The sequence below is a fragment of the Neopsephotus bourkii genome, unplaced genomic scaffold (assembly GCF_033783945.1).
Source record: "Neopsephotus bourkii isolate Nb327-2 ecotype Australia unplaced genomic scaffold, CSIRO-AGI_Nbou_v1 NB_384, whole genome shotgun sequence".
Lineage (NCBI taxonomy): Eukaryota > Metazoa > Chordata > Aves > Psittaciformes > Psittacidae > Neopsephotus > Neopsephotus bourkii.
The window spans coordinates 1,729,153-1,751,796 of NW_026900889.1; the positions used below are offsets into that span (position 1 = coordinate 1,729,153).

Here is a 22,644-nt window from a genome sequence, read left to right on the forward strand (position 1 = left end):
TGCCCAGAGAAGCTGTGGCTGCCCCATCCCTGGCAGTGCTCAAGGCCAGGTTGGACACAGGGGCTTGGAGCAAGCTGCTCCAGTGGAAGGGGTCCCTGCCCGTGGCAGGGGTTGCGAATGGATGAGCTTTAAGCTCCCTTCAACCTAAACCATCCTGAGAGTCAATGACACGACTGCCCCAGGTGTGTTCTCCCCTCCCTTTGCTTTGCCTTCCTGGCACTGAGGGTTTGCGGACGTGTCCATCATCCTCATGGCAAAGGGAGCATCCCTGCTGCCCTGGCTGTGTCTGAGCCCTGGGGTGAGGACATAAAGCTTTTGGGTCGCTCTAAGCTGGTACATGACACACTGACTCTGCTGCTGAGGCCCACAGTTAGGAAAGGGGCATCCAGTGGCCAGATGGATGATGTGTACGTTAAAAACCACTAAACACTGCTAAAATCTGCCTAATCCCAGCCCCAGAAGTGAGGGAAGCCATGGATACAGGAAGTGCAGGCATGGAGTCAGCGCTGGGCTCTGCAGGGACCCACTGGGATAGAAATGGAGCACTGGGCTGGAAACGCAGTGACGTGGTTTGTGCTCACTCCAATGCCCACTCGGCCAACCACTGCTCACACCGGGCTCGCTGCTCCTCTGTCTCTGGGCTCTTGGCTTCGCTCAGTGCCTCCTGTTCCCCACCACCGAGCACGGCTTCCTGGCTTTCCTCTTCCTCCTTCTGCATCACCTTGTCCTTCAGCTCCTGGATGGTCTCATCCAGCCGGTGAGTGATGCTCTGGGGCACCCAGTTGCTGTCCATTGCGGTGATGAAGGGGTCGGGGGCACAGACCTCAATGAGCTCCTTGCCGGTGGGGATGCGCAGGTAGTAGGCATGGAGCATCATCCTATAGGGACTGCTGTCCTTCCTGTGGCTGTAGGTGAAGTCCCCCACAATGGGGTGGCCGATGGCGCTGCAGTGAACCCGGAGCTGATGAGTACGCCCTACAGGGAAAGGAACCACGGACATGGGTTATCCCTGAATCCCTCCTTGAGGATGCAGTGGTGATAACGCACCAAATGGCATTTATCCCCATTTGAATCCTCTGAGCTTGGTGGCTCTGATCCCTTCAGCCCTTTCTAGGCTTCACTTTGCACCATGCACCCACACCAAGGCCCAACGCTGCACATGCAGCATCTCTGGCTGTCCAGCCTCATCACCTTGTGCTCTTGGGGACAAGGAAGCCCTATGGAGCCCCTGGGACCTCAAACCCCCCCTGTTCAAACGCTGCCCCAACCCCAACCTCCTACCTGTAAGCGGCTGCAGCAGCACTTTGGTTACGGGGTCTCCGCTGTAGGACCCGTGCTCCAGCACGATCAGCTCCGACTGGCAAGGCTTGGGGTTCTCACAGCCTGCAGTGAGATGCAGATGGGAGTCAGCTCACCCCCTGCGTGGCCTGGGCAGTGCAGGCAGGGCGTGGGAGCTGCTCACCCTCCGTCCCATCGATGCACATCATGTGGGTCATGCCCTCGGTGGTGTTCTTCCCTATGGCGTAGCGGATCGTCATCCGGCTCTGGCTGACGTGGCCCCTGACCTGCAGGGCAGGAAGAGGGTTTGCAGACTGAGCCCTGCCACCCCTCACCAGCACAAGCAGCAGAGGCCAAGCCCCGATTTAACCACACCAAGTGCAGAAGCAGGACTCGGCATCACAGGCTTACCAGGGCCAGATAGGCTTTGGTCACCAGCCGGTCTTTAAAGCACTTGTAGGCGCTTCCCGCTGCTGCCTTGTTGAGTGCGACACACAGAGCCCCACTGGTGGAGAAGTCGAGCTGGTGGCAGAACCTGGGGAGGAAACGGGAGCTGGAGAAGCATTCCATGGGCAGGAAGGAGCCCGCTCCACCCCGGCTGCTCACCTGAAGCCATAGTAGGTGTCGGGGTCGGCCAGCTCGGGGAAGCGGTACTTGAGCTGGCTCTGCAGCGTCAGGGTCTCGTACCACATCTTGCTGTCGATGCGGATGTCCCAGTGCTTGTTGACCACGATGAAGTCAGAGCTCTGGTACAGGATGGACAGGTTGTCGATGCTGCCCGGCTCCATGGCCAGCGCCCTGCGGGAATCACAATGAGCCTCAGCCGCAGCCTGTGCGCCCCGGGATGGGGACAGTACCCCGCTAGGGCTGGAAGTGTACCGGTGCCGCAGGGTCACAGCAGACGGGTCCCAGGGCAATACCGGGCTCCACCGCACGGTGCCCGTGCCTTACCGGTGCCCGTGCCCGTGCCACAGCCGTCCCGGTCCGGCACCCGTCCCGGTGCCCCACGTGGAGGCCCCGCCGGCGCACGATGCTTGGGCCGGTCCAGTCCAATTGCGGCCGGGCCGCAGTCACGGAGGGACCCGCTCGGCGGAGGGGACACGGGACACGGTGGAGGGGCTGATGCCAAGCCCCAGCCCTGGTGTCCGGTGCCCGACCCCGGCCCCGGTTCCCGTCCCGGTCCCTCCGGACCCGCAGCGCAGTCCCCGGGGCGCGGCGCTGAGCGGCTACATCGCCTCCACCGCTGGCGGCGCCGTCACCGGCACCGGACCCCGCGTCGCATCCAATCAACGCCGCAGCCGCCGCGTCCAACGTTTCGTCGCGTCCAATCAGCGCCTCCACTGCTTCCGTCCGGAGCACCGCGTCCAATCAGCGGCGGCTCCGCGGCGGCGCGGCGGCCGGAAGCGCGGTGCGGGCGGGAGCGGGTCCCATGGAGGAGCCCGATGCGGACCCCGAGGCGGGGTTCTACGAGCGGTTCGCGGATGAGCTGGAGGCGCTGGCCGAGCTGGGAGGTGCGGGACCGGCGGCGGAGGGAGGGATGGAGCGGGTGGGCAGGACCCGGCTTTGCGCGCCCCGCCGCGGGTCCCCCCGGTGAGCGGCAGCGCCGCGTTTCGCCGCTCGCAGGTGACCCGACCCCAGCCGCTGGATGCAGAATCTCCCAGTTCCGGGACAGGAGGCAGCCGCCAAAGGAGCCCGAACCCCCCGGGGACCCCGACGGGGGCAGCAGCTCCAGGAAGAGGGATCGGGGCTCCCCCGGTTCCCCGCCCGCAGCCCGCAGTAGGTTTGGTCCCGGGTGCAGGGATGCTGCCGCTGGAGGAGCGGCGGAGGCGAGGCTGCTTCTCCTCTTCCTCCTGCCCTGCTGTCTCCCACAGCCCCGAAGCCCAAGCGGCAGCGGCTGGAAGCTGTTAAGAAGCTCAGCTTCGGAGTGGATGATGAGTTGGCTCCGGATGGCCCCTGGGATGCTGGCCCAGAGGAGCCTGCTCCTCAGGCTGTCAGGTTGGCCACCTTGAACCCTGCTTTGGGCAGGGGTGAGGAACCCCAACACAAAGGTGGGGTTCAAGGGTCCCATCCCTTGCCCCTGCTGAAGGGAAATGGTGTTTTCCAGCTCGGACCACCTGGACATCAGTGGCATGGCCCCACTGCAGAACACACCACCCTCCGAGAAGAAGCGGGTCCTCAAGCGGCCGCCCATCCTGGAGGACTACATCAATGTGACATCCACCGAGGGCACCAGGGTCTTCATGGTCCTGAGGGATGGTTCCTCCAGGACAGGGGTGGAGGTGAGGAGGGGTCTGAAGGCTGGGCTTGCTTCTTGTGACCTCCGTCCAGTTCAGGAGGGGATCTGTGATGAAGAGTGAAGTGTTTGTGCCGAGCATCAGTATGAACATCAGTGTGTGTCCTCTGGTCCTTGCAGCTCCCTGATTCCCTGGGCTGGAATACACGGCGGCCGCTCCACTTGCTGGGGGTGCCATTCTCCTACCTGAAGGAACAAGTGAATGAAGAGGTATCCCATCATATACCCATCTTCCTGCCTTCCCCTGGATAGCCATAGCACGGGCTCCCATATCCCTCCTCTCCACAGCCATGGCTTAGCGGGTGTCTCTGACCCCTTTCTCCCCCTCTTTGTGCCCAAGCGTCGAAGATGTGTTCTGGAGGCATCACAGCAGCTCACGGAGATAATCAACAGGTGAGGGGTTGGGATGCAATCCCACTCCTATCCCTGCTGCACTCTCGGGTGCTCCGGTGGTGTCCAGGTTTTGGAGACCTGTGGGCAGAAGAGCCTCTTAGCCCTCAGCATCCCCAGCTTGGGAAGTGATGGTGGAATTCCCAGCCCTGCCCTGGTTCCCTGGCTGGTCTGGGACAAGTTAATGTTTTCTTGCAGTTGCCTCGAGAGTGAGACCAGCACCGAGAGCCCAGAGCCTGCTGTGGAAGCGGAGCCGACAGACGAGGAGGACTCAGCGCTGCATTGCCTCTGGGTGGACAGGTTCACTCCTCGGCGCTACATGGAGCTGCTCAGTGATGATGTGAGGTGCTAGAAGGGGGGCTCGGGGGCTTACCCCCTCCATACTCTTTATGAATGCTGTGGGATCAGGTTTTGTGGTGCTGCTTTTGGAAGCATTGGCTGGAGGCTCTGTCTGTGCAGTCCTGCTGCTGAGAGGTTTTAGCTGTGGGCCTTCTGATAAGAGAGACTGAAAGATGAGCAGGCAGAAAGGATTGTGTGGATTTCAGCCAGGAATCGTTGGTGGGTCTGAGGGTTTGGGGATTATTGTAAGTTTTGTAGGGAGCTGGAGGTTGTGGAAGAGGCTGGGAAGCGCTGGGTTGAACTGAGACAGGCGAGGGACAGCAGGGATTGGGCTGATGTGAGTTGTCCTTGATTGCCCTGCGGGATGGTGATGTTGTGGCTGCCCCATCCCTGGCAGTGCTCAAGGCCAGGTTGGACACAGGGGCTTGGAGCAAGCTGCTCCAGTGGAAGGGGCCCCTGCCTGTGGCAGGGGTTGGGGGTAGATGAGCTTTAAGGTCCCTTCCAACCCAAAAGCCATTCTATGGTTCTGTGGTGGCTGAGGTTGGAAGGAAGCTGTGTTCCCATTCTGTTCCCATGCCAGGTAGAAACCTGAGCAGCCTCTCCCATGATGTTCCATGTGCTCAAGGTCCATCTGGGCAGACACGCTCTGGGCTTGGCTCCTGTCTCTGCCTGCCCTGCTGGTTTTAGGCCATGAAGGAGCAGCCTTCTGCTGTCCTAGACTGGATCCTTCCGAGCTTTGATGGCCTTGCTGCTGTCATTCTGAACTCGCAGTACACAAACCGCTGCCTTCTGAAGTGGCTCAAGCTGTGGGACACGGTGGTGTTTGGGAAGGAGAAGGCTGTGAAGAAGGCCAAGGCCAGCACTGAAGCTCATCCTCCATTCAACCAACCCAAGGAGCAGCACAGTAAATGGAAAACGAAGGTCCAGCTCACAGAGGAGATTCTGGAGGCTGAGCTGGACCAGCACAAGAGACCCAAATATAAGGTGAGCAGGACAGGATGCTGCTGCCATGGGTCTCCTCTCCTGTCCCCCTCATCCTGCCACTGAGGTGAGGAGCAGGGTCTTCCCGTTCCCTTCTCTGCCAGTACAGATCTAGGAGAAATGGGATTCCCTCATTCTCCTTAGAGATTATGGGGTTTTCTCATCTGTTTCAATGATGCTCAGATGCTAAAGGGACAGAGGGAGCACACCCAGGCCAGCTTACCAGCTTCAGCCTGTCCAGTTACAGGATAGAGAAAGGGGGAAACAAACATAGATACTAACAGCATTGCTTCACATGAATGTATTTCTGGAAGGGATTTTGTTCAGTCTTTTCTGTCTACTGTCCTGCAAGCTTAAACGTCTGCATGAGGGATGCTGCCAGGATGACTCTGTCACCTCTGAGTGCCTGTATATTCTCCTTCCTCCTTTAACTTCTCCCTTTGTGTCTACAAACCAGTGCAGCAGCTCCTAAAACCGGTTTGGAGGCTGCAGAGCCTCATCCGCTTGCATGGCAGCTGTGTTGGAGCTGGAGGAAGCCCTCCTGCACTGCCTGCTGGGCTGATGTTACCTCTTCTCCCCAGGTAGCCCTGCTCTGTGGCCCACCTGGCTTGGGAAAGACCACTCTGGCACATGTCATTGCAAAGCATGCGGGGTACAACGCTGTCGAGATGAATGCCAGGTGAGTCTGTGCTGGCTCTGGTGGAGGTGATGCTGTGCTGGAGGTGATGCTATGCTGGAGGTGATGCTGTGCTGGAGGTGATGCTGTGCTGGAGGTGATGCTGTGCTGGCGGTGATGCTGTGCTGGAGGTGATGCTGTGCTGGAGGTGGTGCTGTGCTGGAGGTGATGCTGTGCTGGAGGTGATGCTGTGCTGGAGGTGATGCTGTGCTGGGGGTGATGCTGTGCTGGGGGTGATGCTGTGCTGGGGGTGATGCTGTGCTGGGGGTGATGCTGTGCTGGGGGTGATGCTGTGCTGGAGGTGATGCTGTGCTGGAGGTGATGCTGTGCTGGAGGTGATGCTGTGCTGGAGGTGATGCTGTGCTGGGGGTGATGCTGTGCTGGAGGTGATGCTGTGCTGGAGGTGATGCTGTGCTGGAGGTGATGCTGTGCTGGAGGTGATGCTGTGCTGGAGGTGATGCTGTGCTGGAGGTGATGCTGTGCTGGAGGTGAGCTGCTGGAGGTGATGCTGTGCTGGAGGTGATGCTGTGCTGGAGGTGATGCTGTGCTGGAGGTGATGCTGTGCGGGAGGTGATGCTGTGCTGGAGGTGATGCTGTGCTGGAGGTGATGCTGTGCTGGCGGTGATGCTGTGCAGGAGGTGATGCTGTGCTGGGGGTGATGCTGTGCTGGAGGTGATGCTGTGCTGGAGGTGATGCTGTGCTGGAGGTGATGCTGTGCTGGAGGTGATGCTGTGCTGGAGGTGATGCTGTGCTGGAGGTGATGCTGTGCTGGAGGTGATGCTGTGCTGGAGGTGATGCTGTGCTGGAGGTGATGCTGTGCTGGAGGTGATGCTGTGCTGGAGGTGATGCTGTGCTGGAGGTGATGCTGTGCTGGAGGTGATGCTGTGCTGGAGGTGATGCTGTGCTGGAGGTGATGCTGTGCTGGAGGTGATGCTGTGCTGGAGGTGATGCTGTGCTGGAGGTGATGCTGTGCTGGCGGTGATGCTGTGCAGGAGGTGATGCTGTGCTGGAGGTGATGCTGTGCTGGAGGTGGTGCTGTGCTGGAGGTGGTGCTGTGCTGGAGGTGATGCGTGGGGGAGGTGATGCTGTGCTGGAGGTGATGCTGTGCTGGGGGTGATGCTGTGCGGGAGGTGATGCTGTGCTGGAGGTGATGCTGTGCTGGGGGTGATGCTGTGCTGGAGGTGATGCTGTGCTGGCGGTGATGCTGTGCGGGAGGTGATGCTGTGCTGGGGGTGATGCTGTGCTGGAGGTGATGCTGTGCTGGCGGTGATGCTGTGCTGGAGGTGATGCTGTGCTGGCGGTGATGCTGTGCAGGAGGTGATGCTGTGCTGGAGGTGATGCTGTGCTGGAGGTGATGCTGTGCTGGGGGTGATGCTGTGCTGGAGGTGATGCTGTGCAGGAGGTGATGCTGTGCTGGAGGTGATGCTGTGCTGGCGGTGATGCTGTGCAGGAGGTGATGCTGTGCAGGAGGTGATGCTGTGCTGGCGGTGATGCTGTGCAGGAGGTGATGCTGTGCTGGAGGTGATGCTGTGCTGGAGGTGATGCTGTGCTGGAGGTGGTGCTGTGCTGGAGGTGATGCTGTGCGGGAGGTGATGCTGTGCTGGGGGTGATGCTGTGCTGGGGGTGACGCTATGCTGGAGGTGACGCTGTGCTGGAGGTGATGCTGTGCTGGAGGTGATGCTGTGCTGGGGGTGATGCTGTGCTGGGGGTGATGCTGTGCAGGAGGTGATGCCATCCACATCAGCCTGTACTGCCTTGCCTTGCAGTGACGACCGTAGCCCTGAGGTGTTCAAAACCCGCATTGAAGCTGCCACCCAGATGAAGTCTGTGCTGGGCACCAACGAGAAGCCCAACTGCCTGATCATTGACGAGATAGACGGTGCGCCTGCGGTAAGGAGCTGGCCACCTTTTGCATTTACCACTTACTTGTTCAGCTCATCTCCTGTGGTGTTTTAAGAGCTGTTCCTTGCCTCTGACCAGCAAGAACTGATCCCGTATCTCCTTGACTCCTATTTCCCAAGGCATCTATCAGCGTGCTGCTGAACATCATCAACCGTAAGGATGCGCAGGGCGAGGCAGCGGCCGGCATGGGCCGGCGGAGGCAGCGGGAGGGCGGATTGCTGCTCAGGCCCATCATCTGCATCTGCAACGACCAGTTAGTGCCTGCTGTGTGTCTGGGGAGGGGTAGGGACCCAAAGCAAGGAGGCGGCTGCTGTTGCCTCCAGCTGATGCTTCCTGAGCTGAGTTATTTGGCCCATGGATTAGATGCACCTTAGGAAAAGTAAAGCTCTAAGATGCTCAGCTTCCCTGAACCTCATGTTTTGTGTCTGCTGGAGTGACCTGTAGTGAGGTGTGAGTGTATAGTTGTTTGTGCATGCCCAAGCATGCAGCGGTGCATAAATAGTGCATCTCTTTTTGAGCAGAGCATCCCTAGAGACATTCAAGGAGAGGTTCTGGGCACCCTCATTAGTTGGAGATGTCCCTGCTCATTTCAAGGGGGTTGGACTTGATGTCAAGCTTAGAAGGTCCCTTCCAACACAGACTGTTCTATGGGTAATAGCTGGATTGCCTCCCGTGCTAGGGCTGCTCAGGCCCCTCTGCTCCCCTTTGCAGGTACGTCCCTGCGCTGCGGCCGCTGCGGCAGCAATCCTTCCTGCTCGTCTTCCCTCGGACAGCACCATCCCGGCTGGCCCAGCGGCTCTGCGAGGTGGGACACGGCCAAGGGCTCCCCTGGCCCCCCCATCCCCGTTGGCAGGTCCCCCCCTCTGACCCCCTGTCCTGCAGATCGCCCTGCAGCAGGGCATGCGGGCGGACGCGGGCGCGCTGCTGGCGCTGTGCGAGAAGACGGAGAATGACATCCGCTCGTGCATAAACACCCTGCAGGTACCGGGGGCACGGGGTCCTGTGGAGCCTGACCCCATCGGGGCTCAGATGGGGATGGAGGGGACCCAGACAGATCCCTGTGATTTCCAGCCTGTTCCCTGTGTTACTTTGCACCTGGATTCCTCTACAAATGGAGGAGCGAGGTGCTGCTGCCTGCAGCTTTCCCCAGCACCAGCTTGCTGCTGTGGGCATCCCCCCTCCATCCCTGCTGTCTCCTTCCCCTCCAATCCCTTGCTTGTGTTGCAGTTCCTGCACAGCCGAGGCCAGAAGGAGCTGAGCATGCAGATGGTGCAGACGATGAGGATCGGCTTGAAGGACCAAAACAAGGGGCTGTTCTCCATCTGGCAAGAGATCTTCCAGCTTCCAAAGGTCCAAAGGTAAAAGTGGGATTTACTGATTGCTGTCTGCTTGGGGCACGTGGCTTCATGGTATTCCCTGATGTGCCTGCAAGACTTGTGGTGGAGGAAGATGGAATGCTCTGGAGAGCTTCAGCAGATCTCTGTGTCCAGATGCTCCTTACCCACTCTTTAGTGCCCAATAGTTTGGCATGGCTATTGCCTTCAGTCCAGTTTGCAAGGGTCAAATATTCCTTGCTCCGTTCAGCCCCAGGGCACCCTGAGCTCTTCCCTTTGGACTCCCCCAGGCACAGGATCGGAATGGACCCCGCTTTGCCAGCCCAGCTCCTGGTGGGTGATGAGGATCTGTCGTACCCCGGGGGGAAGGCTGGCTTCAGTGCATCCTCCCACCGCTTCCACCACATCCTACACCTTGCTGTCTCCTCGGGGGAGCAGGAGAAGCTCGCTCAGGTAGAGTAGCCAAGGGGGAGAGCTGGGCCCTTCCTTTGCTGTGTTGTGTGGAGCTCGATGGGATGCTGTGGTGAGACCATCCCCATGGCCTCGATCCATCTCTGCTCCTGCATCCCGTTATCCCATGCCAGGGTCTCTACGAGAACTTCCTGAACATGAGGGTGCGGGACTCCAGTTTCAGCACCGTGTGCTTGGCCCTGGAGTGGTTGGGATTCTCCGACCTGCTGAGCCGGGCTGTGCTGCACAGGCAGAGCTTCCAGCTGATGCGGTACCTGCCCTTCCTGCCCGTGGCTTTCCACCTCCTCTTCGCAGCCACCAGCATCCCCCGGCTCTCTTACCCCAGCAGCCAGCACGAGGTGGGTACCGGCAGGGCCATGGTGGCAGCGTGGCTGCATCTCTGTCACCCATGGGGACACCTCTGGTGGCAGCCGTGGCTGAGCCATCCCTGCTCTGTGCACCCAGGCCCTGGCCAAGCTGAACCACATGCAGAACCTCGTCATGTCCATGGTGTCAGGGATAACGCCCAGCGCCCGCAGCCGTGCAGGGCATCAGTCTCTTGTCTTGGAGGTGCTGTGCCTGCTGCTGGACATCATCGCCCCGAAGCTCCGACCGGTGAGTGCCCAATGGGGCCCCTCTCACTGTGGTGGCAGGAGCCCTGCCTGCGTGATGTGTCCCTTCCTTGGGCACTGGAACAGGCCAAGAAGTGATCAGTGCCCCATCCCTGGCAGTGCTCAAGGCCAGGTTGGACACAGGGGCTTGGAGCAAGCTGCTCCAGTGGAAGGGGTCCTTGCCCATGGCAGGGGTTGGAGCTGGATGAGCTTTAAGGTCCTCCCAGCAGCTGGTTTGGTTTCAATGTGTGGTTGCATTGGGTGCATTTACCCTTTGGGCCATCAGAGGGGTCTGTCCCTGCTTTGTGAGGTGTCCCTTATAGGAAACTAAGCTTGGTGTGAACCTCATGGGTATTCACAGTCCTCTCTCATACAGAGACAACCCCAGCGCATTGGGTTGTATTTGTGTGTTTAGAAGTTAATATGGATTAGTGATGCTCTCCCAGGTGAACACCCAGCTCTACAGCCTCAAGGAGAAGCAGCAGCTGGCAGACCTCATCAGCACCATGCTGGCCTACAACCTCACCTACCACCAGGAGCGCCTGCCCGAGGGCCAGTACATCTACAAGCTCGACCCGTAAGTCCTGAGGGTGGGAAGAAAGGTGTCGGGGTCAGAAATAACCCCCTTGGGTTGAGGCTGGAGCTGGGTTTGTTGTAATGGGATTAAAGGAGAGGAAGCGTCTGCCTTTGGCTCTGCCGGAGCTGGGAGAGAAGGGAATGATGCTGCTGGGGGCTGGTGGCAAAGGGGAGGGCAGGTCACCAGGGCACATTGCACATGGTCACTGCAGCCACTGCTAGTGAGTGTATTAACAGTGCCAGCCTTGAGCTCTAAGTATACAGCGAGCCATAAACGCTCCCAAGGCCTGGGTGAAGTCACACAGACCCCAGCACAGGCAGGAGCAGCGCTGATGCCTTCCTGGTACAAAGTTAATTACAGAAATTAGCCTCTGTTAAATGAAGCAGCTGGGTCTGATTACAGGGAAGCTCCTTATTATTTATTATGTTCCCTGTGGAAAAGCCTGCAGGGGCTGTATGAACTGTATGAGCCATCCTGTCCTGCCCTCCCCACGCCAGGCTGTGGCCATGGAACATGTAGGATGGAACACGTAGGATGGTGGGAGCCATGTGGCACAAGCAGGGAGGTTGCTTTGCTTTGCTTTGCTTTTATTGTGAATTCTGACCCTATTTCCTGGCTGTGCACAGCAATGATGGGGACCACAGGGGTGCCACATCCTGGTGGTACCTGCGAGGAGCATCCCAGCATCTCTCAAGCTGTTCTCGACAGCAAAACCTGTGTTTCCTCTTTAAAACTTCTTAAATCAGTTCTGACAGCTAATTTCTAAATGGCTGCAAATGTGTCTGACACAGGACTTTGCTCCCTTTATTTTAAGGGGAATATTATTGGATGTGAATAATGTGTGATACATTTATAGCTGGCAGAGGAATGGGCCCAGCTGGCTCCTTGGTGCTGGGCTTTTGCTGTCCTGAGCCAGGCCTAACTCCAGAGCTGGAGCACCAAGTGGTTAAGAATACAACTGCTCTGATGAGCCCGAATTACTGCTCATGGCTGCACCTCAATTAACCAGGTCCCTGCAGGCACCTCGGGGGTCTTGCCAAGGGTTGTGCTGCTGCTCGTGCCCAAGCTGTGATGTGGCTGCGTGGTTTTCAGAGCAATCTGCTCGGCACAGACCCGCCTGCACTTCCCTCTTCTTGCTTTAAAACCGAGGTTAAAACGGATGTAATCCCTCCTGAGTTCAGCTGAGGTGCCCTGCAGCATCCGCTGGGCATCATCTAATGCTGCTGTTGTACATGGAGAGAGCAGGGATGGGGGAACTGAGGCGCCATGGCCAGGACCATACAGGAGGGTCTCCCTGTGCCTACATCAGGCTGCAGTTTGCATAAAGCTGTGTTATCTCCAGTATTGATGTGTTTTCTCTCCATGATTCAGGAATGTGGAGGACGTGTGCCGGTTCCCGGACCTGCCGGCTCGCAGGCAGCTCAGCTACCAAGCCAAGCAGCTCATTGCCAGGGAGATAGAGCTGGAGAAGATGAGGAGGACGGAGGCTCTGCTGCAGGCCCGGAACCTGGGAGAGGTAGGGATCATGGTGCTATTGATAGGAATAAAGTCCTTGGGGCTGCTGAGGGGATGAGGGCTTTCCAAAGCCAGTGGCTTTTGCTCTGCAGATGGAAATCCGGGATTAACCTCCCCCATCCGCAGCCGTGCTGCACATCTGCCTTCAGGGCAGCACATCTGTGCTGGGTGGTGATCCCAAAGGGCTCATCCTTCTGCAGGAGTTCTGGAAGGAAATGCTCGCTGTGAGTTAAACCTATGAACCGGGTTGTGAGGAGAAGGGGGTTTTAGTTCCTCTGGCTGTGATTTCGTGTGTCTGTGGGGAATTGAGCTGCTCTCTCCTGCCTGCACCTTCCCTCCTGCTTCCCTTTGATGCTCCCAGAAGTCCCAAAGCCTCCAGGAGGAGCACAGTAACTGCCCCCTGCCAAAACCCTCCATGGAGCAGCAGGCAGAAGGTGGAAAAGGCTGAGAGACAGCTCACGTGAGGCTGGTGCCTGCCCTGCCCTTGTGCCACCGGGATAATGAATCCCTGAGAGCCTCCTCTTGCAGCAGAAGGCCTTTCTCATGGGATGTGTGGGGCAAAGAGATGCTGCAAAAGCATCTCTGAAGGCTCCTTGTTTACACAGGAGGTCCCAGGGAAAGGGATTGCAAACAAACACGTTCCCAGCGCGCTGCCGGGGCTAATCCCATGCGCTGCTGAGAGCCAGGAAGGGGTGGAAAACTCCTTGGATATTGCAGTAAACCCGGCAGCAAGCAGAGGGGGGGAGTGTGGGATGGGTGACAGGGCAACGTCCTGCCCTCAGGCTGTGCATTGCTTGGGGGGGTGCCCAAAAGGACCCTCACTCACGGCTCTTCTCCCTGCAGGAGCCTGGGAAGAGCTTCGGCAAGGCAGGAGACAGCATGGACACGGTGCCCCCCAACCACCAGCAGCGCCTGGAGCACATCGTCAAGAGGGCAGCTGTGGAGGACAAGGTGAGGGGGCTGCAATTCCCACCCCATTCCCTCCCAGCACGATCCTGGCTGCTGGAGACTCCCTGTCTCTGCTGCTATTTGTGTTTAGTTGGGGTAGTTTCTTCTAATAGAAGAGCTCAGCACCATGTGACCCATAACTGCATCATCGCTGGGGTTCCAGCATCGGGATGAGTTAGGGCTGGGGGACAGTTATGGATGTGCCCCGTGAAGCTTTCATGGCTGGGGAAGGAGATGTGGATGTTTTGTGCTAAAATAGCTGAATTTTGGCTCTGTAGAAGCCGTGGGACTGGAGGAAGAGCTGCTCATGAGGTGTGGGGTATGAACAGAGGGGAAACCATCCTCTGTGAGTGAGGCGTGCATCCCACTGTGGGCATCCCAGTAGTGTCCAGAAGGAGCAAGCGGTGGTCCCATGCTTCCCTCCCTCTCCACAAGCTCAGCATCAGGATCCTGACTGCCTGTAGAACCTTGCTTGAGCACGGTGAACCCTCCAGTGTCTGTTTCCCACCCCATTTTGAATGCTGTTTGCATTCCCCTGTGGATTTGCATTCAGCTCCTGCTTGGTGGCTTCCTCCAGTGCCGGGTGCTTGAATGGGGAGGGAGCTGGAGCAGCCCTGAGGGTGGGGTGATGGTCTCACCAGTGTCCAGCCTTGCACAGAGGGAAACTCTGCTTGCCTGTGGCTGTGTCTGAATGTGACCTGTGGATGTGGGCACTGACACCTTCTGCCTTTTGCTTTTGGCAGCCTGAGAAAGACTTCTTCGGGCGGCCCATTCGGCGGCAGCAGAAAGCCGCAGCCCCAGGTCGGTGGCACAGGGATGGGGTGGTTGTGGATGCTGCATTCCCTGTGCCAGGACCCCATACAGGGGCTGTGCCCCCACACACTGCACCCAGGGGACATCCGTGGGGTGGAAAGGGGATATTAAGTGAACAGACCCCAGTGCAGGAGGCAAGGGGTGCCTATGGGGTTGTGACAGTGGTCAGCTGGGGGTTGTGGGTGCTGCAAGTGTTTACAGGATCCCGGTGCTTAAAGGGGCTGCAGGAAACCTGGAGAGGGGCTTGGGACAAGGGCCTGTAGGGACAGGGCAAGGGGAATGGCTTGAACCTGCAGAGGGGAGACTGAGCTGAGCTCTTAGGCAGAAGCTCTTCCCTGTGAGGGTGCTGAGGCGCTGGCACAGGGTGCCCAGAGAAGCTGTGGCTGCCCCATCCCTGGCAGTGCTCAAGGCCAGGTTGGACACAGGGGCTTGGAGCAAGCTGCTCCAGTGGAAGGGGTCCCTGCCCATGGCAGGGGTTGGAGCTGGAGCAGCTTTAAGGTCCCTTCAACCCAAACCATTCCTTGATTCTATGAGTTTGTAACATGGGAGCATCAGAAGGGTTTCTGCAAGTTTCTGACCTGGATCTTCCCCTGCAGCCCCTCAGGCCTCCAAGGAGGAATCCCTGGAGAACCAGATGGGAAAAGCTGTGGGGAAGAGCGACGTCTGGTTCCGGTTTAATGAAGGGGTTTCCAACGCCGTCAGGAGGAACATCTACATCAAGGACCTGCTCTAGGGGGGTAGCAGTGAAACCAGGAACTTATGGAACTGAAGGGGAAACGATGGCTTTTGGCTTCAGTTTTGGGGTGTGCGTGGTTATTTTGGGGTTATTTTGTTTAAGTACCCACTTGTTTAACAAAGAAATTAAATCTGTATAAAGAAACTAACCATGGAGGCGTGTCCTCTTTATTTCAGTTACAAACCCTTCGGTGCCCTGTTTTGCCTGGTTGGCTGCAACAACGAGACCCTGCAATGTACAAAAGAGCATTGAAAATCCCTGAATGTGCTTTATAAAAGTTCCCTTCCTTTTCCAAGCTGGGGAAGAGCAGCAGGGGCAGAGGGGATGGGGCTGCAGCCGGAGCATGGAGGTACCCCTGCTGCTCTGTCCCACCACACTGCCCACCCCCTGTGCTGTCCCTGTCCCCCCCTGTCTAAAGGAGCAACGCTTCCACTGCTATAAATAAGGAGCCAGGCTGAGGGTTGGGTTTTGGTTCAGGTTCTCATATTAGGAAGCTGGCTAATATAAAAGTACATTCAGCAAGGGGATAAAAGGGGAGATTCAAGGGGGGGTCCCTCAGAGGATGCTGCATTTGCCCTTCTCCACCCAAGGGTTGTTCTTCATCAGCTCCGGGTTCAAGAAGGGGTCTTCGGGAATGCCGTCCTCGATCCACTTCACAAACCTGTGGAGATGGGAGTAAAGGGGTGGGCATTGATCCCACAGGGGTCCGTTGCCCTGGAATGCACAGCTGGATGCATTGGGGTGAGCCCAGCCTCTGTCAGCACAGGAGCCCTTTGCTCCCAGCTTTTTATATGGATGGGGGAGAGATGAGGGAAAGAAATGAGCTTAATAGAAGCCTTTTATCCCCTGCATCCATGGCTGCCCCTGTGCTGCCAGCATGGGGATGGTCTTTATGTTGTGCTTTAAAACCCATTTATGATGGGGTTTCAAACTCATTTGTGTTGTGTTTTAAAGCTTACTTATGGTGGTTTAAAACCAATTTGCTAAAGCTGCTCTTTTTCTGTCCCCCTTTCTAAGTGGGTTAGAAAGGGGGACGGGGCTGGGTGAACCCATAGGATGGGGCCAAGCACCTTCACCTGAGGAGCAGTGAGTACAAACGAGGGATGGGAAACACTTGTCCATGGCTTTGTTTTACAGCTTTAAGTGTGTTGAGCTCTGCAGGGAGGGTCTGAACACTTGTTTGGAGAATGGGAGGGTCCTGGGGTGTCTCTATGGCTGCTCCCATGTCCTGGCCACCACTGAGCATGGGCAGCTGGAAAGGAGCTGGGATGGGAAGGATCACTGTGGGCATCAGCACTGGAGCTGGTGGGTTTCTGCTGCTGGGACTTGGGGGGGATTGAAGAACCGTAAGGGAAACCCCCAAACCTGCCTCATTTTGGGCTCCCCATGGTTTGAAGGGGGATGTTGGTGTCGGGGTGAAGAAGAGCCGGGTTCCTCACAGGGATACAGGGATGGGAGGGATGGGGGCATCACTCACTCGGGTATTGTCTTGGAGGACATCTCCCGCTTGTAGGCCAGCTGGTACTTGAGGCTCTCCACCTCCTTCTTCCACTGCGGGAGGTCCCACTCGTCCATGGTGGCACCCAGGGGCTCTGTGGGGCTGCAGATGAGGATGTTGGTGCTGCATCCCATGGCTGCATCCTGCCCTGACCCCCCCCCCAGGTCTGCACCCCATAAAGATGGGATCCCCCAGCTCTGGGGCAGGTTTCCAGCCCCATGGCGGAGCAGCCCATGGCTCCAGGAGGTTTTGGTGATGGGGTGCAAGGCCAGCCCAGCACAGAATGGGTGCCCAGGGCTGGCCTCTTGTAGATGTGGGTGCATGCATGTGGCCAGATTTGGCTGCAATTGGGATGGTTCTGTTGCTTAGGGTGGACAGTGGCAAGGAGCAACCAGGGGCCACTGGGGCATGGCGTTGTCTGCCCTTCTCCTTAGTGGAGGTAGCCCAAAGCAAGACCAGGAGGAGTTTTGAGCATCCACATGGCTGGGTAGACAACCCTGCAAACAGCTCATGTGGATGGGCATCTCTGATATGGGGAGCAAGAGGAATCACCACAGACCACTCGGCACCCCCATGCAGTGGCCCTGGGTGCTGGGTAACAGTGGGGACAGGCGTGATGGGGAAACTGAGGCGCAAGCTGTGACCATGAGACCTGCGAGCACTTGGCTCCTTGTGTCACCCCATGCATAGGGGCACAAGGGGACCTTCCCTTGCCATGACCCCAGATCTCCAGCACGCAGAAGCACAGGGCACCTTTGCACCCGCTGCGGCTGAGCCCCAAGGGTGCCCATCCTGCACCCAGCCCACACTGAAGCCCCTATTACAGGGTCAGGCAAGGGCTGATGCATGGGGGGGGACACTATACCCTTCCACACACCAGCACGGCTCAGATCCAGCCACACACTGGCAGCTTGGCATCCGCACGGGCTGCCCCAGCTCTGCTCCTCCGCAGAGCATCCCTTGGAATAGCATCCATGCCCGGGGAGAGGGCGAGCGCCCAGCGCGCAGCATCCCCCTGCACGGCCTCCCCGGGGCTCTCCTGGAGATCGGATGGGGACCAGCATCCCCATCCGTTGCTGCAGCCATCCCAGCAGCATCCCGCACCCGGACCCTCCACCTACCTGTGCTGGGGAAGGTGTCAGTGGGCAGCGGGGGCCGTGTCCGTCCCCACCGGCTCAGCAAAGCCCCGGCCCTGCCCGCGCTGCTCCCGACGCTGCCGGATCCTCTGTGTAATCTATTAATGCACGGCGGGTCCAGCTGCCTCCGACACGGCAGGAGCCGGATAATGGGAGCGTCCTTCCCCCCCCCCCCGCTGCTCCCGGGGGATTTGGCTCCGATGAATGTGAGCGACCAGGATGGAGGCAGCGTCCTGGTACCCAGCGGCAGAGCTGCTGGAATGGGGTTACCGCAGCATCCACCATGGCCCTAAGGGACAAGAAAGGCCCCAAAGAGGGGGGGGGGTAATGCGTGGTGGGACACAGCGGTACCCCAGGGAGGCCCTGCCTGCATCCTGCATCCCTGCAAATGCCAGCCCTGCCATGGCTTTTCTGCAGTTGCTCGTGGGTTTTGTGGTTCTTCCCACTTCCCTGCTGCTGCTGGAGCCAAGGGGATGCAGGGGGAGTATCCAGGGAAGGGATGGTTAAAAAAGGGGGATAAAAAGAAAGTAAATGCCCCAAAGTGAGCCTTTGGAGATGGAACATATGGCGGGTGAAGGGGCAGGGTCAGCACAAGGGGAACAGGGCAGCAGTGTTGAAAAAGCTATTATTGTGGTACTTGGAGGGCAGTTGTTTTAGCTGAGTAAAAGGAACATAATTGAGGCAAAAGCAAAACCAGCAAGATATGAAACCCCCCAGCCCCAAACCTTCATGAAATAAACACTAAAAAAACCCTTAAGGGAAGCTTTCCTGCCTTAAGAAACGTTTCCACAGGAAAAAGCTGCCCAAATAGAGCCCCAAAAGCTACAGCACCCCAAAGAATCAAGGCTCTGGTACAAACAGGGGTACCTCTGTGTGCTGGAGCCTTGACAAATCCCGCTGGTATCCTGGGCATTCAGTGGCCTGGAGGTGAAACGTGTGTATATGTTTGTTGTTATGGTGTTATATGGTATATCTGCTCTAGTGGAAGGTGTCCCTGCCCATGGCAGGGGGTTGGAACTGGATGAGCTTTATGGTCCTTTCCAACCTGAACTAGTCTGTCATTCTATGAATCAATCTCATATATATGTGTGAGTGTATATATATGTATATATAAAGTATATAACATATATAATATACATAGACATATATATTAAAAACTATCATCCATCTATCTATATCATCTATCTATCTGTATCTATATCTATCTATCCATCTATCTATCATCTATCTATCTCTCTATCTATCTATCTATCTATCTATATCTATCTATCTATCTGTCATCTATATCTATCTATCTACCTATCTATCTATCTAGGATGCCTCTTCCCATAAGCCTTTATGGCGTTAACCCACCAGAGCCATTTCCACCAAGCAGCCACTCAATGCCCTGCTACACTGACCTGGCCAAAGGCAAAGCTCCCCCAGGAGCCAGCCCTCAGCCTCCACAGGCAATCAATAGTGCTAAGAGCCTCCCGGAGCCACCGTTCCTCCACCCTGCTCCAAGAGAGGATGCGGGAGCCTGGGCCTTGGCCAGGGATCGATGGAGCTCATTGGAGCCAAACGCTGAGCCCGCAGCACCCAAAGGAACCAATACACGTCCCTTTTTAATTGCAAAGGCAATACTGGGCTTGGCTTGCTGCAAACAGCCCCAGGGTGCGGGGCTGCTTGGGGTGGGTGCAGCTCAGGGCACGCTGCCCTGCTCCAAACCCTCTATTATTGTCTATTAAGGAGGTCAGTGATACCCAGCACTGAACCAGAGATTATCTGCCTGTTGACATCAGTCATAATCTCCCCGTGCTGCCTCCAAGAGAGAATGGGAAAGGCCTGGGCTCAATGATGAACTGTCCCTGAAGAGGGGTTGTTGGAATCCTGTGGATTCCCCAAGGCCTGACGGCCGAGCAGGGCTGGGGCAGCACATGGTGAATTTAGGAGCCCCCATGAACAACAGCCATTAACACAGGGGGTTCATTGAGCTCATCCCAGCTCTGCCTGGCCACAGCATCCTTGGATGGGCAGGGAGCCTTGTGGACACGGCTGCCCATCCCTCAGGGGGGCTGGGATGGGCCCAGCACAGCAGATTGCGGGGCTCCCATTAGCCACCCCCACCGGCTTTGTAGATTAAAGTATTATGAACTCCTGAAGTTGTACAATATTAATGACTGCAGCCATCTGTTAATCTGGCAGCCAGCAACGAACTGGGGCTTTACTTTGCTTAGGCCAGTTATTAAAAAGGAGTATTTTTGGTTGGGCAGGCAGCTGGAAGAGCACAACTCCTTTCCATCCCAGGGTAGCCGTGCGATGACTTGCATCTCATTCCTTAGTGCTCCCCTCCCATTATTTAGGTCCAAAGCAGGGAAGAGCAGCTCCTGAGGCAGGAGCTGAATGGACAGGATGGTGTGAGTGACATATGTACCCTGTGCTACACCATACAGGACTAAAGGTTGTCACCTGAGATGTGGGACTGCACTGGCACTGAGTCAGCAGCCCTCATTGCTGTCCCTGGGAAGCAGGGGTCTGCCTCAGCCCCAGTGCTAATTATGGCCCTTTGGGATGGTGTTTTAGATAACTCAGTTCGCTGGTGCACGCTCCAAAGGGACAAACCCATTTTGCAGGTTAATTAGTGTCCTTGGGAGAAATGGCACCAGCACTCCCAGCAGCAGAGGTGGGGAAGGGTAATGCAGGCAGAGGCAGGAGGTTTGGGGACGGCCCTGAGCATCACCCCCAAGTCACTCTGAATTCACCCCCAGCCCTTTTACTTCATGAACTGCCCATTGTCCGCATGGCCAAGAGGGCAAAACTGCCCCTGCCGTGTCCTCTGCTCAGAGCTGGGCCTTGGTGGGATGTGCATCCCCATTCCCCCATGAGCAGAGCTGGGAGAGCCACCCAGGGTCACCAGCAGCACTAGGCCAGGGCACTCGTTTGTTCTTTATTATACTGAGAGCTTCCCCCCTGTGGCCCATCACCAATGAGTTTGTTAGCAGTGACTTTCAGCAACCCTACCCATAATCAATCAGCCCCCAGGCAGGTTGCTCACTGCTGACCAAAACCTGAACAGGTACATAATGCTCCTGAGCCAGACAATGGCATTCCCATCCCAGGCTTTACCATCAGACAATTCCCCTCTTTTCAGATGAAACTGTATTTCCAATACAGGCACTTAGCGGCCAATGTTGGGTTGAGTGTTTGGCACCATGAGCTGGGCATAGACTTGCTCAAATGGTCGATTGCTAAACTGCAATACGTGGATGAGGCAGCTCTAGGTGCTCATTTGCTTCTCCAACCTCTGCATTTCAATTTTTCATGAGCCCTGCTCCTCTCACTTATACCTGGAGCAAAGCAGACAAGATCAGCCTCCCATTTACCTTTAGGGTTACAGTAGTCAGGGTTTCAGGGCACCAGGAAGATGTTCTGCACTGTGGTTGAGTGCAAGAACTATACCTGCATTGACCCAATCCATGCCCAACGTCAAGTGTAGATTGTCAGAGAAAGTCTTTTTCTCATGCATAAAAGATTGTATCATCACAGTGAGGATTATACTATAGATAAGGGCTGCTATAATGCATTAAAATTGAGAAGTAGATAAATAATGAATAGATATGCTATTTACTTACAGTAAATAAGGTGTTCCTAACTCTTTTCTTGTGATGGTAAATCAAGGCTGGAAGGGGGAACAAACCCCCTGCCCTCACCTGCCCCCTCTCCTGCCCCGGGTGACACCCAGAAGCCTACATCCATTCCAAGTTTAGTGTAGTGCTGGGGCTGCCTTGGTTTCACTGTTCCCTTTTCACACCCACAGTGAAATGACAGAGCATGATGTAACTGTCAGCACACCCAGGGACTAACAAACTGGATGCTATTGGAGAGCTGGGAACAGGAGAGCAGCCAGGAAACATCACAGGGCAGGAATGGGAAGTTCTTACATACCAGGGCAAAGCAGAGAACATGGTACAGGGCCTGTGAAGATCAGCATTTGCAAGTCCCTTCCCTGTCTTTTGTTCTCTCCCCATTGGGCATAACAGGAACAGGGACCTTCTACCGCTCAGGAATGTGGGGTGAGGAAAGGTTATGTAATCAGAAACATGCACGAAACCCGTCTTGGAAACTGGGATGAGATGACACATCAGTGTGTCCTCCAGGGCAGCAGAAGGAGCCATGGCGTGGCCACCAGCAGAGCCACATTCCAGAGGCTCAAGGACCCTCCCCGACCTCTGCTTGTCCTGCCTGAACTTGGACAAAGCAACCATGCAAAGAAACCCTCCTAACCATACCCCCCATAAAACAGCTGACAAGGACAGCCTTTCCATAGAACTTTACTGCAGACTGCGTTGACTCAAACACAGGACCCAGATGTACAAAACTTCAACAGCAGCAGAGTTTATTTAGAACAACAAAAGCTGCAAAAGCCTTGACCGTGCAAAATGAAACGAGTCACAGATGATGATTTCTTCTGCTGCCGCCGCCTGCCAGAGCAGTGCGGGCAGGTATCACAGCAGGGCAAAGGATACCAATCAGGCTTGAAATATTTCTTCATTTCTACCTGCACAGGTCAAACATGAACTCCAACTTAACACTAAAATGAGGCTTTGAAAAACCCAGAGCCATCAGCACCCCCTAAGTCACCAACTGCAGGAAATACAACAGAATACAACTCCCGGCCGCATATGAAACCTGTGCTATTTACTAACAAAACAAGGTACTTACTGCATGGGGCCTCCTCAATCTGTTTTCTTGAAGCAATAAGAATGCTTCAGTTAATGCCCTTCAGCCTCAAGAGCAGGTTATTTTCATAACACAAAACAAAAACGGGTGTGCAAACAGCATCTCAGGGCATGCTGTCACTCACACACCTGGGCAAAGGCAGGATGCCTTGGTTTAGCCCTCTGCTCTCTTCACTGCTGCAGATGGCTCCCCCATAGCACATCTGCATAACAACAAAAATAAAGACTCATGCTTTGTGCTTCATCTGTGTTTCCCTCCCTCATCCTAAACACCAACCAGCATGACCAGCATCTCGCTGTAGAAGGGCTTTTTAAGGAAACTGAAACCCATCCCCATGCTTCACATATGAACTAACAAGAAAGGAAATTCCCTCAACACATCTGTTGATGCAAGGAACACAGCCTGCTGTTCCCCACCTTCACCTAGGGTCTCATTTTGGATTTGTCTG

The 22,644-nt window shown here is 56.4% G+C and overlaps 3 protein-coding genes across 5 annotated transcripts; 1 reads left to right on the forward strand and 2 right to left on the reverse strand.

Annotated features, from left to right (window-relative positions):
• Window positions 1-391: 391 nt before the first annotated feature.
• RPUSD1 (RNA pseudouridine synthase domain containing 1) lies at window positions 392-2,114 on the reverse strand. Of its 2 annotated transcripts, none has more exons than XM_061349229.1 (5): window positions 1,966-2,114; window positions 1,690-1,813; window positions 1,463-1,565; window positions 1,282-1,383; window positions 392-975 (listed from the first exon to the last, which is right to left on the reverse strand). In XM_061349229.1, the coding sequence occupies exons 1-5, from the start codon at window positions 2,064-2,066 to the stop codon at window positions 578-580; spliced, it is 828 nt and encodes a 275-aa protein (XP_061205213.1). In that variant the 5' UTR covers window positions 2,067-2,114; the 3' UTR covers window positions 392-577. The 2 variants fall into 2 exon arrangements, with proteins under 2 accessions (XP_061205213.1, XP_061205212.1); XM_061349228.1 differs by having other exon boundaries at window positions 1,885-2,113.
• A 552-nt stretch (window positions 2,115-2,666) lies between these two features.
• On the forward strand, window positions 2,667-14,932 carry CHTF18 (chromosome transmission fidelity factor 18). 2 transcript variants are annotated; one of them, XM_061349222.1, is made up of 22 exons: window positions 2,674-2,789; window positions 2,902-3,054; window positions 3,150-3,273; window positions 3,383-3,557; window positions 3,692-3,781; window positions 3,912-3,964; window positions 4,160-4,301; window positions 5,072-5,284; window positions 5,863-5,960; window positions 7,724-7,847; window positions 7,979-8,112; window positions 8,571-8,664; window positions 8,742-8,840; window positions 9,087-9,217; window positions 9,484-9,646; window positions 9,778-10,002; window positions 10,109-10,258; window positions 10,701-10,831; window positions 12,203-12,347; window positions 13,190-13,297; window positions 14,038-14,095; window positions 14,704-14,932. In XM_061349222.1, the coding sequence occupies exons 1-22, from the start codon at window positions 2,708-2,710 to the stop codon at window positions 14,838-14,840; spliced, it is 2,829 nt and encodes a 942-aa protein (XP_061205206.1). In that variant the 5' UTR covers window positions 2,674-2,707; the 3' UTR covers window positions 14,841-14,932. The 2 variants fall into 2 exon arrangements, with proteins under 2 accessions (XP_061205207.1, XP_061205206.1); XM_061349223.1 differs by lacking the exon at window positions 2,902-3,054 and having other exon boundaries at window positions 2,667-2,789.
• A 381-nt stretch (window positions 14,933-15,313) lies between these two features.
• GNG13 (G protein subunit gamma 13) lies at window positions 15,314-17,932 on the reverse strand. Its single transcript, XM_061349046.1, has 3 exons — window positions 17,463-17,932; window positions 16,321-16,443; window positions 15,314-15,504 (listed from the first exon to the last, which is right to left on the reverse strand). Exons 2-3 carry the CDS (start codon window positions 16,416-16,418, stop codon window positions 15,399-15,401), a joined length of 204 nt encoding a protein of 67 aa, XP_061205030.1. The 5' UTR covers window positions 16,419-16,443; window positions 17,463-17,932; the 3' UTR covers window positions 15,314-15,398.
• Window positions 17,933-22,644: the final 4,712 nt, after the last annotated feature.

Coding starts and splice junctions, on each gene's coding strand:
- RPUSD1 (XM_061349228.1), bottom strand. CDS start 2,066: ATGGAGCCGGGCAGCATCGACAACCTGTCCATCCTGTACCAGAGCTCT. Junction 1,384..1,462: donor GTGCATCGATGGGACGGAGG/GTGAGCAGCTCC, acceptor ATCTCACTGCAG/GCTGTGAGAACCCCAAGCCT. Junction 976..1,281: donor GCTGCTGCAGCCGCTTACAG/GTAGGAGGTTGG, acceptor CTTTCCCTGTAG/GGCGTACTCATCAGCTCCGG.
- CHTF18 (XM_061349222.1), top strand. CDS start 2,708: ATGGAGGAGCCCGATGCGGACCCCGAGGCGGGGTTCTACGAGCGGTTC. Junction 5,961..7,723: donor GCTGTCGAGATGAATGCCAG/GTGAGTCTGTGC, acceptor CTTGCCTTGCAG/TGACGACCGTAGCCCTGAGG. Junction 8,841..9,086: donor CGTGCATAAACACCCTGCAG/GTACCGGGGGCA, acceptor CTTGTGTTGCAG/TTCCTGCACAGCCGAGGCCA.
- GNG13 (XM_061349046.1), bottom strand. CDS start 16,418: ATGGACGAGTGGGACCTCCCGCAGTGGAAGAAGGAGGTGGAGAGCCTC. Junction 15,505..16,320: donor TCCTCCAAGACAATACCCGA/GTGAGTGATGCC, acceptor CCATCTCCACAG/GTTTGTGAAGTGGATCGAGG.